This window comes from Centruroides vittatus, unplaced genomic scaffold (genome assembly GCF_030686945.1).
Source record: "Centruroides vittatus isolate TY-2023 unplaced genomic scaffold, ASM3068694v2 scaffold_1478, whole genome shotgun sequence".
In the NCBI taxonomy this organism is placed as follows: Eukaryota; Metazoa; Arthropoda; class Arachnida; order Scorpiones; family Buthidae; genus Centruroides; species Centruroides vittatus.
In genome coordinates this window covers 796,575-815,638 of record NW_027122680.1, presented here as the reverse complement: position 1 = coordinate 815,638, position 19,064 = coordinate 796,575, and the positions used below count along the sequence as shown (strand labels likewise).

At 28.5% G+C, this 19,064-nt stretch overlaps 1 protein-coding gene across 1 annotated transcript in view; it reads left to right on the top strand.

Annotated features, from left to right (window-relative positions):
- LOC136987177 (aromatic amino acid aminotransferase DDB_G0287711) overlaps positions 1-19,064 on the top strand; it is a 49,426-nt gene that overhangs the window by 11,069 nt on the left and 19,293 nt on the right. The window contains 3 exon segments of the mRNA XM_067284866.1: positions 8,188-8,369; positions 10,765-10,791; positions 10,793-10,884. Coding sequence (XP_067140967.1) covers positions 8,193-8,369; positions 10,765-10,791; positions 10,793-10,884 — 296 coding nt within the window. The 5' untranslated portion in view covers positions 8,188-8,192.

Here is a 19,064-nt window from a genome sequence, read left to right as displayed (position 1 = left end):
TTTTAGATATAAATAATTGCACACTGATTTTTAAAAGCCAAACATATACAAGCCAGATTTTCAGGTTAGAATTAAACTAGCTTAAAAATAATGTCAATTTTATATTTACATTAATCTGTAATACATTTTTACAATTAGATTTGCATATTTGGTATCTCTGTGTTTATTCAATCTTTAATAAAAAAAAAAAAGTCTTTTGAAATTGCACTTTATCAGGTTATAAATGAACTATTTATTAATGTCAGTTCTGAATTTTTTGATACATTTTAAAATCGGTTACTAAAAATAAATTTTGTTCACATTAAGTTGTTTTGAATTAGATTCTAATTTGAAAGACGTACATTGTCACGTTTCCAAATATACCATTAAAACAATGCAAAGGAACATCACAGGCCGATATTTTAGCTGTTAACGATGTCATTTTTTTAAGCAAGAAACTTTGTCAAGCTAAAATTAATAGTCCGACTAGATATCATTTTCTGTCATTTTAATGACATACCGAACTCTTTCTTGTTAATCTTCATCAACCTTGCATTAGATAATTGCTGGTATGCATGTTTTTTTTATATACTATATATATATAGAGTAGAATGGACTATTTTTATAGAATTTTTAATTCTTAAGTATGCGGATAAGTTTCAAATTATATTCATTAGTTATATTAAATTTAGAAAATTAATTATAATTTTAAAAATTGCTAAATTATTATTTGATAATTTTTAGATAATATTTTTTATTTTTATAAAAGTAAAGACTAAAAAATGGGAACTAACAACTGCATAGGATTTTTATTTGAGAATTGTTGTCAAGAAATATTCAATGATTACAAGTAATTTTGACTTATAAAATTTTTAAATTGGATTTTAAACTTACATGTATTGCCGCAGCATTAGCATTTTGTTTAAAGTATTTCATTTAAAAGAAAATTGGCTTAAAATAATGAACAAGAGAATCTCACCGTACCAGATTAATACGATGATAATATTTTATTTTTCATTTCTTCTGCTTTTAATAATAAAAAATCCTCTTGTGATTGTAACTATTAAGGGTTTGGCCATGCTCACAGTGGGGGCAGCTGAATGGTAAAGGAAAAGCCTGTCAGATCTGGGACAGATCCCTCAGAAAAATTTTTGGTGTATAGGTTTAAACTTGGGTCCTTTAGAGTGGTACGCCGACTCCTTTGCTGTCTTGATTGTCCAATAGTATAATATTTAATGAAATATTGAAGTCGGTTCGGAAACTATAAAGAACTGGAATACTCGTGGGATTTATTTTTATTAACTTTCCGGTTAGAAGAAATAATAATGAGGAACCTTGAACAATTCATTTTTCGAAAACTAATTATACTTAGCTTACATTTTGATTTGAATATATATAAATGATCTAAGGTACCTGTAGAGGGGAATTTTACATACATGTACTGTACCTTATGGATACATCAGTGATAATTTCTTTTATTCATTCAAATTTTTATTATTTCTAAACTTAAAACATCTTTAAGTAGAAACTTATTTCCAGTTATTTTCAGTTTATTTCCAAAACATATTGCTGTAAGTAATATGTTTTTGTAATAAATTATCAAGTAATCAGCAACATGGAGATGGGTAGTGAAGGGAAAGAACAACAGAAGACAAGAGTTAGAAAGAAGAAATGTTTGCTGTCTTGACACAGAAAGAAGACATGCACATTATGACTTTGCTTTTGAAATGTTCTAAAAGAAAATAAAAAAAATAACAAGTTTGGATTCTGAAGTTAGACACATTAGTCTGAAAGTGCTTAATTGAGTGAATAAATGTGTTCTATTTGGACTCCAATAAGCAGAAAAAAAGAGTTGAATTTAATTCATGGAGTTTGATAAGGATTTTAAACTTAATTACAGTATCTAAAATTGCAAAACAATCCCATGATAAAAGACATATAACATAATATAGGTAAATAAGAACATTAAATATATAAAAGTGCAAATCCAAACATTATTAAAATTGGTTCCAGAAAAAAGTTAAATCTTATTGCGGAAGATCATAAATTTTTAAAGTTTTTTGTTGTTGCTTTCCTTAATAAAATTTAAAAAAATCCAGAAACAAGTTGCTTAACTTTCCCAGCAACATTTGGTGGTACCATCTGTTATGATATTATATTTAAAAACTTTTTATATGTTTAACTATTATAGAATAGCAAAATGCTGAATTTTCAGAGTAGGGATGAGTTTTATAAAAAATTGTAAATGCTAATAACGAGTAAAATTGTAATTAAACCGACCCTGTTGGGGATAAAAACAACCCCATTATCTCCTCGACCTTTAACCGCCAAAATTTAATAGCATCAATTTCCCTAATAAACAAACCTCCCCACAAAATTTCAGAAATTATCGACAAAAAGCACAGAAGTTACTAAGTTTTAAACGGCAAACAATATCCATACGTACAGGAAATACTCCCCGAATATTTTTGTCTTTTCTCGATGTTTCAAGGTCCCTTGAGTACAAAAATGTAAAAATCTGGGGGGGGTCATTTTTTTTGACCAATTGCCACACTTTCTCTCATATATAACAGTCGGGAAAGTAATATCAATAGCAAGCTATTGACACTTTCATGTATTAATGAAATTTTATTATTATTCTCGTTTTTATTTAAAAAATTTTTAAATTTTTTATGTTAAAATATACCGTCAATAAATACATTTGTATTTTTCTCTTGTTAGAAACTTGAAAATTACGATTATGCAGAATTAAACTAACTCGGATTTCTTTAAATTTATAAATAAATCAAAGTATGGAATATTTTAATTTATTATTTCAAAATTAGCATGTGAAGTTTTCTGTTTTTATATTTTAGATCAGGCCTGGCCAACCCAAATTGTTTCGCGGGCCACTTTGATCGCGCGTAAAATTACGGTGGGCCACAGTTTAGGCAAACGTGCTTTTAAAAAATTAAAACAAATACGAAATGAATAAGATTCTATTGTTATACCAAGAATTCGTACTCGCACTTGTGCATTATAACGACGACACATGCAAATTTTCATTTATTTAATTGTTTTGGTATACACATAACGGGAAACAAAACTTTTAATAGATATATAATATCGCTTAGCGGGCCACACAATTTAACGTGACGGGCCACGTGCGGGACGCGGGTTGGCCAGGCCTGTTTCAGAGCATATTTTAGAATTTTTAATTTAAAAAAAAAAAAATTCTAAAATATATTTTCAACTAATATTTACGAACTTCGTTTGTTCCGAGTCTAGACATTTAAAATGTCAATGTAGGTTTACGACTTATTAACAGTATAAGCTATTTAAATGATTTACGCGTGCCATTTATCTGAATATATTAACAACAAAATGTCATTATTTTGTATATTATCAGAAGTTCTATTAATAGGAATTAATTCCTACTAAAAAATGCACTTGTATTTTGTTATAAATTACAATTTAGTAACAATAAACTAAAATGTCTTATACGACTCATTGATTACATTGTATAAAAATAGTAAATTAACTAAAAAAAAATACAGGAAACAATTTGATATAATAATTTTTAGTCCTTTGTTTTCAGTTTAAATAGAGATACTTAATATTTTAAAATAGCTTTATTTTACACTTGACTTATTGTAAATGAGAAAAATTTTTATTAATTTATTACAAATGTTGTTTACACGAATACATTTAGATAACAGACCGAATTTGGAATTAGATAAGTAAAGGAAATGCTTTTACAACACTCGATAATTGTCCTGTTTACTGGTAAAAAAAAAATTCATTCTTCGTAATTTTTTAAAGGTTTTCTTACATATATTTAATAATAATTATTGAATTATTATTATATATATATATATATATATATATATAAATTAATGTAATTCTTAACAAAAACGTATTTTTTATTTCTATGATAAAATATAGTTTTTATTGTTTCAATGCCTAGATAAAGATATTTCTTTATTAAAATTTAGAATAAATTTCAAAAAAATACGTTGAAAATATATATCTTGCATAAGTCATATTAATTCCATAATTTTTAAATTCATTCTTTTCTCTTTGAATTCTGATTCATATTTATAATAATAGTTTTAGCGAGTAGAATTTATATCAATATGATTGAAATGTAGGTCCTTTTCTACCCTGTGGTATATTATCATTTTTACTAATAAAAAAAATATATATATATAGTAAAACCCCTCTAATCTCAAAACCTCACTGAAATCTCGCCTTAAATCCTCAAACTGGATTGTCAATCCCGACAAATACCCTACACATTATAATGTATTTTTCTGCTCCTAAAATCAAAATAAATTTCACATATCTAATATTGTCTCCTTAAGTCAAACTAATCAAATCCGGCAGATGCCAACCAATCTATTAAGTTTTGAGAATCCTTTCGGCACATTTGCCCGGTAAAGTGGTTTTAATACAGCCGGATAAGCCGACGACATAGTCCATGTCAAAACAGGCTGTCAAAGCTATTGACAATTCTTTGCTGCTGTAATTAAAAGGTAATGTGTAAATCTTATACGTAGGCTTATGTACGAATATCAGAATGTTCATTTATAGTAATAATAATAAAATTAGTTACTAGCTTTATAATTATAATCTATACATCATTATTAATAGTTTCAATCTGTTTACTGTCATTAAAACCTAAAGGTACTATTAAATGATATTTTATCTACATTTTTTTTTATACATTAAATAGAGATGAGACTAGCAGCCTCGCAGGTGATAGTCTTTTTTCCACCTATGTAAATTTTTGAAATTAATTTTTAAAATAAAGTTATTTTTACTAAATTAAAATTTTTTGATAAATCTATTAAAGATAAAAGAAAGTTCCAAAATATAAATTTAGCAAAACAGTATATAAATAATTAGCCTAAAAGAAATGTCTTTTAATTACAAAAAGTATAATGTATATTTTAAAGAAAATAAAATTCAGTTTTTAAATATCAAGGTTGAACTAGCCACTGTAAGCAATGTATTTTTTAACAGTGGCAAGGTTGGAGTAATGCTAAAGTGTTCATTTTCAACTTGTTAACAGGCCAACCTCTATCCCATCTTTATTTCTTATCTAATACTGGAATTTATACATTAAGCCCCATACATTATGGCAATAATTTAGCTCTGATTTAGTACATCAAATTTTGAGATGTTGATGTATGATTTTACAATTCTATTGTATTAGATAAAGAAAACTTTTAAAAATTGTTTTTGATCTCTGAATATTGATATTCATATAAAATATTTTGCCTTTATGCTAAAATTGCTTGAAAATATAAAAAAAACCAGAAATGTTGCCAATGAGCTGTGAAAATTAAAAAGACATTTGAACTAAGCTTAAATGATTTATAAGAATAACACCAAAACACCAGCAAATAAATGTTAAAATTTACTCATTCCAATGTTTTAGTTCATTCAGTGATATCATCTAAATTAACTGAAGCAATGTGTTTTGTTTAAAAAGATTGATTTGGTGTTTCCACAGTAAGAAGTGTTATCGGATGACAAAAAATAAAATAAAATAAACCGAATTCCAATACACTTTTAATGTATTTTAAGATGACGTAAGAAATCTATAAACGTCAAGAATAGCCGTAACCGTTGTCCTAGTTGAACTTTGATAAGCCTTGAATTTTTCAATCAGTGTAGTTTATTTATGTTGTTATGATTAATTTTTTTTTTTTTTTCTAGTTTCAAATAAGTATTGTGATGAATTCAAGTACATTTTAATCCTTAAAAGAACATTTTTCTAAAATATTATTGGATTTATCAGCGATCAAATTGAGATTCAGTCAATTTATTCTAGTATAAAAATATTCCAGAATTCTAACAGATATATTACATTGTAGATGGTTTGTTTTTCTAACGTTTCTGTAGTGTTTACACAAGCTTTTTTTGTATTGTATCAGCTATATTTAGAAACAGTTGCATAACAGGTTTTGAAGTGTTTTGTATTTCCACTTTTTTGATAAAGGACAGAGAAAATAAATTTAAATTTGGAGTGTTTTCAGTTTTCTCATCTTTTTATCTGTCAGTACAATTTTTTCATATTTATGTGTGATGTAAACATTTTTCATTTTGATTTATATGTACCAATTCTTCTTTTATAGCTGATTTAAATTTATAAATGAAACGATATTTTGGAATTTTATTTTATCCAGTTTAACTCCATATAATTCCAGCAAACTTGTTTCCTGCAAATGTTTTTGACATTTTTAAAAGGTCCTCCTAAGACTACATTAGAAAGAATGTTACAACTGTCAAAACATAAACATTTAAGAATAACACACTAAAAATAAAAAATTTTTAGTTAAAACAAGTAAAAAATTATACTCTTTTCATTTCTGACTTCGAGGATTCTATGAGCCAAAACAAGACAAACAAGTGGCAAGGAACAATCATTACTTTATTAATTTATCCAAATAATTGGATAAATTAATCGCCACACGTCCCTGGCCTACCCTGTCTGTTGATTTTTCACTGATCGAACGTGTTTGGGATCACCTGTTGAATAGCCTAGGAGTTTGGCCAAACTAGAGAACTGCTTGTGGCAACTGTGGACTGAGATGACACAGGATACCATCAGCACCTGTATGCCTGCTTGTATCACATTGTGTATTCATGCTAGAGATGGCCCAACAGGGTTCTAGAACCACTTTTCATTCGTTTTTCTTATCATAAATGATTTTTCTTTTGCTTTCATTTTGAAATCACTTATATTGCTGTTATACTCACACATGTACAGTACAATTTTGTTTGATTCTGACAACTCCTCCTTGATGTGCTAGTTTTTATGATAGTGAGTGTATAAACAAAATATGAAATAGCGAACATAAATGTGATAATTTCTCTGATGGAAATGTTTAATATTTATTGCATGTAAAGTAAGACATCACTGTGATCTTATTACTTCAGATAAAGGAACGTAATGCAGCAATCCCGAGGCTCTGTTAAGTAGACTTCACTGTATATAATACCTTAATTAAACATTAATCAGTTAGTTTGGAAATTTTAGCATATACAATTTCAAAATATATCAAGTTGACTATGTAAAGAATTTTTGGTTAATGTAACCCTTAGTGCCAAGATGGCGGCTCGTCTCTGATTCCAGCAAGGAAACAGTGGGACACACATTCTAACCTAACCTAACCTAACCTATTCCCATAATTTGGTTGCTAATAATTATGGTAATTTGTTAGGTTAGGTTAGGTTAGGTTAGAACGTACGTCCCACTTTGCTGGAATCAGAGACGAGCCGCCATCTTGGCACCAAGGGTTACATTAACCGAATTTTTTAATTTAAATTACATATGGTAAATTTTTATCACTGATATTATTGTCAGATAGCCAAATTAGTATTTTTTGCATTAAATTTTAGTTCAAGTAAGTTTTCAACATACTTAATATTTTATAAAATAAATTTATGAAATTAAGTAAATTCTTTATAATAATGGTGTTATTTTAGTATTATAGTCAAATGATCTACACGAACAACTTATTTAAAATAAATGTAGTAACTGCTAGTTTGTATTTCGATCAGTTTTAGTAAAACTTTTTATATTAAACTCGAGTGGTGATGGTTTAATAGAAATTTATTTTTGTAGCTTTCTCTTTGACTTTTTCTTTAAAAAAAAAAAATTATTCAGATAGCTAAAACTGTTATATCAGTTTTAAAAACTATAGTTTTGCTGATGTGAAAAAGTTATTTTAATTCATGCAGTATTTTATGCACCTGATGCCTGGCAAGTTGTTGTTATTTAAAATGATCTGTAAAAAGTTCTTGTTAACAAACAGTATAATTTAATACGTTCCTATTTAATTCAATTGTAGTATTAATGGTATTTTTATCATTTGTAAAATTTTGATAATATAAAATAAAATGAATTGTAGAAATTATAAATTCTATAAATAACATTTGAGATTTTTCCAACTAAGAATTTGTAGTTCAGTTCAAGTTTTCTATTATTATTATTATGATTTTTTTTTTTTTTTTTTTAGAATGTCACTTTTACCTTAAGGCTGCATTTTGTTCTTTTTTTTATTTTGATTTTTTGCCTTTACTATTTTTACGACATTAATAGCTTCAAGGATAAAATTCTTTTCGTAGTACGGTTTTTTAATTTGATGAACTTTCGCAATTTTTATGTTACTGAATGATGATATTGTTAAATTTTTTTCCCCCTCTCTCTCTCTTTAGATAGCATGGATACATCTGTTATTTCTCCAACTATAGATGCAGAAAGTCAAAGATTCAATAGTGTGTTTCATGCTAAAGGTTATTATCGAAGAAATTTAGTATATCTAAATGCAGGAGGTCCGGGAACCGAAATACTTCAGATGCTGCCAAACATCATGAAACAAGCAACTAATTATCGAATGGTAAAAATTTTCGATTAAATTCAATTTGTAAAATTTAAAAAAAAAAATAAATACAAATAATAAAAATCAGTTTATTGAATTACAGGAAAAATTAAAAGTTAATGTGTCTGTCTGTAGCAAATAAGCATACCGATTAAAATTACATATTTGTATTATATATCACTTTTTGTGATTGAATGGTTAGTCTTTTATTCATAAAGAGCTAATTTATTTATTATTAAATAGCTGTTAAAATATATATTATTTAATATATTAAATCAATATATCTTTCATTTAAATACTAAAATAAGTTAGTTATTGAACTTGAACTTCAATAATTATCGCAAAATATCGTAAGGCTCGGTAAGTCGTCGAGTAGCAAGTGAATGAACGAATGGCTTAACAAACTGAACCGTCTGACAGAATCGTTATATTCTGTCAGAACTGCTGTTGGACCCGACGGTCTCTCGTTGGTTTATATATATATATGTTACTGTGAAAGACCGAAATTAGAGAATGTTGATATTCTCCGGTGAATGCCGACACGTACAAAATACGTTGGTGAAAGACCGAATATTTGGTTATTATTATTATATGTTCGAACAATTGCCGGTGTACGTGGACAAGCACAGATAAGCTTTGGTGGAGGTCGAAACGACACCCGAGAAGCCAATGTTGACAGAGAGGCGAAAGTCTGTCACCAAATCTTTTGTGGGTAGCCATGGTAGGACACGGTCATACCTCTTTTCCCGGCAAAGGTTTGGTGGAAACCACCCACTTTGTCACTGGATGGCGTTTTTGTTCTTTTCATCCCATCATGTGGGGATCAGTTTGTCAGCTTTATACTCTTAATCAGTTCATAATTTGTAAAGAAAACTTACTTTCCATAGATGAGATATCTTCTCAAGAAATATCACTGAGAGAAGCAGCTGCAGCTAATTTGAAAAGTGGAGAGCAAGGCTATACACGCTGTCATTGCAAAAAGAAGTGTTCCACGAATAAACGCAGTTGTAAAAGCAAGGGACTCTTGTGCAATTCAAAGTGCCATAACAGTTTAAGTGTTTGCAATAAATAAGATTGTATGACGTTAATCACATAATTTATGTGTAAGTTTATTATTGTATTATTATTTTAATGATTTAGAATGTACTGTTCATTTTAGGTTCAAAAGTTTATTTACATATGCTGTTATTTAAGTTTTCTCCTATTTTGACATATTAAAAAGTTGCATTTTTGTCTTAACTCGATAAAAATATTTTACTTGACATTCACCATCAGTGCATGCTGAATGTCGACATTTGCCAAAGTAAGTGAGAAATAATGATATTTAGCAAATATTTCGTACATACACGAAACGACTGTGTGAATGCTGACATTCACCGGAGAATGACGACATTCGCCAGATATCGGTCATTCACAGTAAGGCCGCGACTCCACTAGCCGTAAAAGGGCCGTAAAATCCCTTGCCGTAAAAGCTTTTAATCACGTGACCATGATATTTTACGACCTGCTCGGGCGTAAAATATCATGGTTACGTGATTAAAAGTTTTTACGGCGAGGGGTTTTACGGCCCTTTTACGGCTAGTGGAGTCGCGGCCTAACATATATATATAATTAATTAATAGAGTATTTGTCCTTACCTGATTTCATCTCCCTTATTAACTCCTAAACATTTGCCCGATCTGTACCAAATTTTTTATACTTATTCTCTGAGACTCTGGGGGAAATATAGATTACTGTAAAACATGGACACCCGTGCCCCTCACTTGATTTCATCTCTCTTATTAACTCCAAGGAAAATATAGACTTTATGAAATCTGAATTCCCCACTCCTCCCAAATTGATTTCTTTAACACTTATTACAGATTTATTTCATTTCTAATTATTCCAAAGTTTATTTCATTATAAAATGCTTTATCTATGCATGCTTGATGGCAGTTTCTGTACCTGAAGGTGTACGTGTATGTTTTTTGGAGATAATGCTAATTAGTAACCTTTTATTGTTTATTTTTAAAATTAAAATTTTTTTTTGTATGAATACTATCTTAAATCTTGGAATTGGAGATGCCTTGTTTGAAATAATCTTCTAAATTTCTTTTAAGAATAAACTAAGTTGAGTTAGTAGTAACTTTGAGCAAACAGTTCATAAATTCACTTCTTTATTAAGTATATTTAATTAGTTTTACATTGCACATAAAAAGATGCAATTGTTACAATATGATATACATTTTATTAAAGAATACATAAATTTTTGTTTATGGTATTGTATAGCAATTACAAATTGCAGATGATAAACCTTGATTTGATTAGTTGAAGTGTGTTTCTTTTTTTGCCTGCTTATATTGTTTATTATTATATCATATCAGCTAAATTACAGTTGAAAAAGTTTTGTGATTTTGATAATTATGTTTAACAGATGCAAGAATTAGAAAGCGATGCACAAACTATTTCAGTACGGATTAGAACAAGGAAATTGGCAATTCAGGCATCAGTTGGCTCGATTTTTATCAAAAGAATATGGAGAAAATGTATGTAGGTAAGTATTAAAAAAAAAGGAATTGGATTAATTTTTAATAATGAATTTTAATTAAACAAGATATTTCAATTGAAATAATGTAAAATATGCATTTATTCATTAGCTTAGTTAAACTTAATTAGTAAAATTTACATTAGGCATGGTCTCGGGCTCCATTTTCATATACAGTAAATCCCAAACTTTTATTTAGGAAATTTTGTTAATTTTGTTAAACAGAAGTTTGAGATTAACAATTTATTTTTTATTGAATAACAACTAACAAACACTTTCATATTATTCAACTTTTCCTATTTCGTTAAATAAACATCAGTCATTTTCTGTTTAAATATAACTTCCTGGTTTAAGTGATAATTGATGTAAATCTTGCATAATTGTGTTATTACTTTTAGGTCTTTACAGGTTGAAAAATGGATAATATAAACAATTTCATTTATAAGAAAATTTGGTTAATAAATTGGCTGTTCAGCAAGAGTCCATATCGTTATATATCTTAATATTTTAAATATAGGCCTATATATTTTTGTGTGCGAATTATTGCATTTCAGTTGCAAAAGTCAACTATTACTTTAAATTTTTACAAGTATTGAATTTTATCTAGTCAAACTATTTTCTATTTTCTTTTGAGAAAATCGGATGGATTTTAAAATATAAGCATTAATTTAATTTATAATTATAACAGAAACCGTTTTGTTTCAAGAATAATTTATTTTATGATTTAATTATTGAATAAAGTATGAAAGAATATGTTTTTAAGTGGTAATATATTATTGTAACTTCTTCAGATTGGCATTTACAGAACAAAATTTATAATCACATAATTACATATGCTAGTATTTAATACAGTGGGATATGCTACAATGAACACAGCTGACAGCACCTGCATGTGCGTGACATATCACGATTTTTCCCACATTGATAAGAGCATTCATTAGTCATTATTATAGTTCGTGAGATTCAAATATCTGTTCATTTGCATCTTTAGAAATAAAATATACTGTATTTTTAAAATTATTCTGCTATATAATTTTTAGCATGAGCTGGCAAAGTAAAGTGAGAAAACTAATTAATTTAGACATTAAGGAAGAAATAATTTTCACAATTTGGAACAGAAGGAAACCTGTGTGTAGTGTATAAAAGTTAAATAAACTAATTTTATATTGTTTTTATACTTATACTTTTCCTGTTTAAATAGTTATTAAATGGTAATTTTACTTTAGGCTGTGGACTTAACAGATTACTCCCTAAATATGTATATTTCAATGTGTGCTAGAATCAGCAGATGCTATAATGAACAATGTTCTAAAACCAATTGTTTGTTCTAGCATACCCCACTGTAAATATAATTGGCATTGAAACTCGATACAAATTATGCTTCACAAATCATTTTCACATTATCGACGATACCCAAATTCCAAAATAAAATATTTAATTAAGTTTAGTTAAATAAAATATTGTATTTTGGAATTTTGGTATTGTTGGTAATGTGAAAATAATTTGTGCAGTATATGCTAGTTTTATTATAATTTGATTTTATAAGTAGTACTAATAGCATAATAATTCGTGAAAATTTCGTCTTTCGAATTTGTTTCTTGTATAAAACTTTTAATATAAAGCATGTCATGTAAAATGCTAACTATTTTTTAAACAAATTTTGTTGGATTTGCAAGTTCGGTGATCATCTTTTTAGATTAATTTCATATCAAAGCAAAAAATTAATACAAATTATTTTAAAATGTTTAAAATACCACAATAAACATTTCAAGCCATATCACATTTTTGAAATTTCTATGCAAATAAAATAATTAACTGGTAAGAATGATGTTTAAAATATTGACTGAGAAATTTGGGAATTCTCTGTATATTCAGTAAAGAATTAGAATTGCTCTATAAATGTTATCTGTAGAGCAGCTCTTCACTTAACATTGCGATGACGATAAACGAGGACTTGCTTCATAGTGTTGAGGAAAGGCACAAGTACATTTTGTAATCATTTACAATTATCATTAGTTAATTTTCTTTATAAACCTGTAGAATTGATTTCTACAAAGTGTGAAGTAAATGCTGGAGGTTGTGAACATGATCCAATTAGAATAATATTAATCAAATTATATATTGTTTATATCATTTAGCCTATGGTAAAATTGGTCTCATAATATGTCATTTCATTTAACATTGCAGTTTCCAAGAACCAGTCAATGATGTTAAGTAAGGACTTGCTATATTTTTAAAGTATCAATAAAAATGTTTATTTTCATACGTTGTTTAACATTTATACTTAATGTTTTCCATTCCAAAAATACTTAAAATTAGATAACTTGATATTTGAATATGTTGGATAAGTTTTTCTTAGATTGTCATTTAACTGGTCGTAGTGATTGTATAACATCTCTGATACTATTCCTCTATAATTTTATGCATATATCAACTTGTTTATAAAATATTTTTCTTCCGTATTCAGTTTAGTTGTAAATAATTTAACTGTCTTAATAAAATTTGCAGCTATCAACAAATGTTTTTATTTTTAAATTTATCTTCTTGTTTGTCCATTTATTCTCTCTATGTATATTCTGTTATGGGTGTTAAAAACATCCATAAATTTTTTCATTCCATTCATATACATTTTAGAAAATTTCAAGAGTGATAGACATATTTTAGTTTAGTTTTAGAATATTAAAAATATTTGCTACCGACATATAAATTAAAGTGTAGATATTTATTAAATTTAGTTAAGTTATAAGAAAAATACTTTAGGAAATACAATTATGTGAATAGTGTGTTTTAAAATTTATATTTAAACTAAACATTTAATGATTTAGTTTGAAAAATGATATTGAAATCAAAAATTCTCAAAATGTTTTGACTTGCGTAAACCAGTCAAAATAATCTATATTTATTTATTAATAGATCAGTAATTAAGTGTGCGCTTCCAGTTTTATTGGAAAATGTTTTCAGAACTACCAGTTTTAAATCTCAAAAATATATAATTGACTGTAGTGAGTGTAGAGTTATTGAAAATTTTTTGTACAAAACTAAGTTTAAAAAAAATTAATTCTGAATGATTCTGTGTAAGATGTACAACACGAAAGGAAAAACACGTACACATGTTGACCAATTAAAATGAATTTAATTTCGCAATAGAGATAAATAATTACAAATTCTTTATGGATTCCCACTGTTCCTTTTACAAACTTCCAAATATCCTTGGCGTTCATCACGTAACAGTACTCCGGGTAGTTAAGTCTCATTATAACTACTGCCCGACAATAATACTTATCGAACACGTGCGAATCTTAATCGAACTTAAATCTAATAGAAAGAAAGGGAAGTAAGAAGGTCATAGGACGGATGGGTAACCAAATTTTTGGTGAAGGTTCTATGCAGTTCCTCGTCTCGACTTCCAATGCTTGCTCATTCTCCTCTTTTAAAATGGCTTTTTCTTAAGGTTAGCTTCCACATCTGTCGATCAGATTTCCTTCTCAATCCGTTCTTTAGGCCCTCTTCCGCAGCGCTCACAGATTTCCAACTCGCTAGCCTTGCCGCCACACGTCCGTCTCCTTTCGTGTCTAGCCCAAGTTAACGAGTAAAAAAATGAGTCACTATCTTACTCGAAGTCTTTGTCCCACCTGACCCCCTAGTGGGTGGAAAGTGGAAAGCCCCTGTTCCCAGAAGCAGGACAATAAACAAAGGAAATTAGAAGGAAGGATTAAGAAAGAGAGAAAATTATTAAAACCAATTAAATCTATAATACATATATACAAAATATATATTTTGTATATATGTATTATAGCCACATTGTATAGTTCATTGTACATTTCCGAGAAACTAAAGCTTGAGATAAAAAGTTCTGAAGGCATTTTTTAATAGTAAAAAAGTCTTAAGCAAAAAAATATGTCTTGTAGTTCAATAATTACATTGAAAAAAAATCAGAAAGGATAGATCTAATGAGCAGATATTTAACTACATGAACTACAGTAGTTTGTTAAAACTAAAAACATTGCTTTAATCATGCTATGAATTATAAATTTAACTTGAATCACCAGATATTACACTTAAATAAAATTTATTAATGAACAAAGTTAACAAGAGCCCTTTATTCATTAATCAAATTTTAATCATTTATTTTTGTGCACTTGCATATTACCATATTTTTCTAGATGTTTATTACTACAACTGTTTAGAAAGCATGGTTATATTATCATATATCTGTATAATATATATCAGTTATTTAATTTATATAGGATTGCAATAGCATCATAATCTGCAGTAATCTTTAAATAAGTATTTAATACTGCTTTAACATTTTAAAAGAATTTGTATAACACCTCTCTCAAAACCTCATTAGCATCCAGGGACAGATTTAAAGCATTAACAAATGTTTTTGGGCTCCTTCTAAGTCCTGCTTCAGGATTCATCAAACGTATCTGCATTTTTCAGATGTTAAAAGAATGATCTAGCACTAAGTCATCTCAGCTAATTTTAAAACATAAAAGTATACTGGCTTCAATCAACATTATAGCTACAGTTCAACAATATATGATATTTTTCCCAATCAAATTTTTATATGCTTAACAAGTTGCTAACATATATTTGTTCAAGTTAAATCTACTATTGAAGACTACAACCAAAACATTCTTTGGGAGAGATATATGTATACCATTTAACAATTCGTTTCACTTCACATTCTTTTTTATGATTTTTAATTTCACTGTTTGAAGTGTTTTCAAACTCTAAAGACATCATAATAGAAAAGTCAAGCACGTTCGTAAATCAATGTCTGTTCTTAACTGTCTTCCATATTACGAGGGAGAGTCAAAAAGTAAGTTGCAATTGACAAGAACTTTTCATTGATAAACAATATTTAGATGAAATCTGGTGGTAACACTGGTAATACTTCAAGCTACAAGATATAGCAGATTTTTCAACCTGGCTGCAGAGATTAATCAGTTTTCAGTCATGAAAGATGTCGTCGTCATTTGGATATATTATCCAAATTTGAAGTTTGTGCAGAAACTCATTTCTTATGAGTGAAAAGGAGTGACTCCATCTCATTTAGCAGGAATCGTGAAGGCCCTACTGGAAAAATTCAAATGGACTGTATGGGAGCTACGATCCAGACTTTGCACCCTGTGATTTTCATGAGTTTGGCCTCATGAAAAAGGACTTTCGAATTGCTGGTATTACTCTGATGAAGACATCACAAAATTGACACGAGAATGGTTATCACATGTTGGACGGGAATACTTCCAAGAAGGAATAGAAAAACTCTTGCTGCACTACAATAAATGTTTAAGTAAATTTGGTGATTGTGTCAGAAAGTAGAATTTGGATTGTACATTCACACAGAAATTTTTGACATATATTTCATACTTTTTAGTATGAGTACAACTTTTTGGTTCACCCTCGAATTTTGTGAAATATCTTTTTTCAAGTTTACATTACATTCAATATTTGAATTATTTTGTTACTTAATTCAGTTTGAAAGAAAACTTATTACTTTAAGGAATTTTATTTAACAAAGGATGAAGCAAAAACAAATGAAATATTATTTAAATTAGATAAATGTCTAGCTAAGGCTAATGAAAATGTATTAGTTAATTATTGAAATTTAAGAAATTAAGTTGAGAAAGAAATCATGGACCTCATAACAAATTTAAATGAGTCATTTGCTCTTATTTAAAAATTTTTGAAATATTCTTGTAACTACAGGAGAATCTTGTTTTAACAGATCACTTGGGCTGCCAAAAATTGTCTGTTGTTCCGAGAATCCATTATGTTGTGAACAACAATTTCCCATACATCCTGGATTTTTAAACCCTATACATAAGAAATATCAATACTCTGAATGATTCAGTCTCTTGCAAACTCTATTCTTTATCCTATAGAAACACACATGTTTGTAACACGTGTATATTGTGCTGTATGTGATTGTATATATGCCATACATTTGTACAACAAAGCTGATGAAAACTGTACATACTGTAAGCAAAGAAGAGGCAAATTACATACACTCATTAGCACTTTGCTTGACTTCACGATTTGTTAAAAAACTCATCCATCTTGGTTTCTTTTGATGTTGCTTTTCTGTCTATTGAATACAACACTGCTTGATATTAGCAAAGTCATGCACATTACAGCCTGTTGATTTATGCTGAAACCCATCAGGAAGGTCTTTATGACTTGAAAATACTCTACGGCCTCACTAAATTTTGGCACTATACTTGGACCAACGACAGTGTTCACTAGGTGACTCCACCTCAATCACATTAGCTGGCTGACCCTCTTTGTACAATTCTTCAATTGTACATATCCCAAATGTAACAAATGCATCATCAAACTCTACAAATTTCTGGATACACCCAAATATTAACTAAACGTTGAAAAATGCAAAGTTTACGATAGATTTGGGTAGAAAGAATCCATTATTCCAAGTAATGGATCTACTAAAAGGAGGTAAAATTATATTGATTTGGCAGGACTTCGGAAAAATCTTGTTCTTCTGAGAAATTGTTGTTCCATGATCCATTAAAACAAGATTCTACTGTATATAGTCATTAAGATAAGTTGTGGTAATTTTTTTTAATCACATTTATGGCATTATTAAATATAAATAAAATTATTATTACTATTTATAAACTTAAAAATGCTTTCTATAGATCTAAAGTTAAATTTATTTATATATTACATACCGTATTTACTCACATATAAGACGAGGTTTTTATTCATTTTTCTCTGCTTCAAAAACCTAGGTCGTCCTATACACACGAGCGAAGGATTTTTTTCCATTTTTGCAATAATTTTTGTGAACCGTGTATTTGCATTTTTTACCGGATGCTTACCCTCTTGTATTTAAAAACATAAGTATTTTTATCTGGGTCGTTTGAATTGTTCTTGTGTATTGTCAGGAGTAAAGACGAATAACAATAGGAAAAGCAAAGCTTTTGAATTGAATTCCAAATTGAAATTCTTGTCAAGTTGCATTGCATTGTTGAGCCACGTAGTATGTTTACGTGAACAAATTATGTCGATTTTACAAAATTTTTCCTTAAAGTTTAAAATGCCAGTAATTTTTTGCGGGACAATGTGCACATTTACATGTATTTGATCTTTAAAGTCACGCCTCGTCCTATGTGTGAGATCATCTTATACGCGAGTAAATACGGTATGTTATTATATTAGTGTAAAGTGTATATTTTATGAAATATTTGATATTAAAGAAAGTTAATTTTAAAATATTTAAGAAATTTAGTGAAGGAACAATTAGGAAGATATTATAGTTAATTTATACAGGGTGATTTATAATTAAAAAGTAAGTGTTCAAAGTTCTTTGTAGAAAGAAATATTGGGCATATTTCAATCAAATTTGGCATACATACTATTCTCAGTATATTTTCAATTTTGTGAAAAAAATTTGACTTCAAAATTCAGTCTTTAGTGTGAAATTTGGAGATACTGTTTCCTTAATCTGCATATACACTCACCAAGGTTGATTTTTTTTTGTCGGCGTAGTTTCATAGTATCCTTCAACATTGGTTCTTATTTATTTATTTATTTTTATTTTGGAGGAAAATCTGTATTTGGGTCAGTGACATGTTCAATAAGCTAGATATGGAGATCTGCTTTAAAACTGTGATTCCAGCATTGTAGCAGAGAAATTGTCTGAACTCACAATCTTTACGCAAGACAGTGCACTCCAACATATCTGCTTACATGTGCAAGCCTTACTGCAGCATTTTCCATGTGAGAGTGTGATTATTGATCATTTCCAACATCACGGCCACCATAATTACCAGATCTGAACTCGTGACTTTTGGTTATGGTCTATGTAAAGAGCCTCCTTTATCAAGGCAATGTTCCTCGGCAACCTAACAGTCTTAAAAGATGAATTTCACAACGTATGTGACAACTGCATGCAGGTCAGTTGCATTGCATCGTTGAGCCATGTAGTAGATTTTAGATAATGAAGATGGAGGACACACAGAGCCATTTCTTTGATGTAATTGTGAATTCCACATTCCACATCTGTAATTAAAGCATTAAAATTATTGTACTTTCCTTCTTAACTCTCAAAATTTGTTAGAATACATATGTAATATGCACATTGAGGGTAGCAGCATCAAATTTCACTCTAACAGCTGAATATTGAAGTAAAATTTTTTCTCCTGAAAATTGAAACCATATAT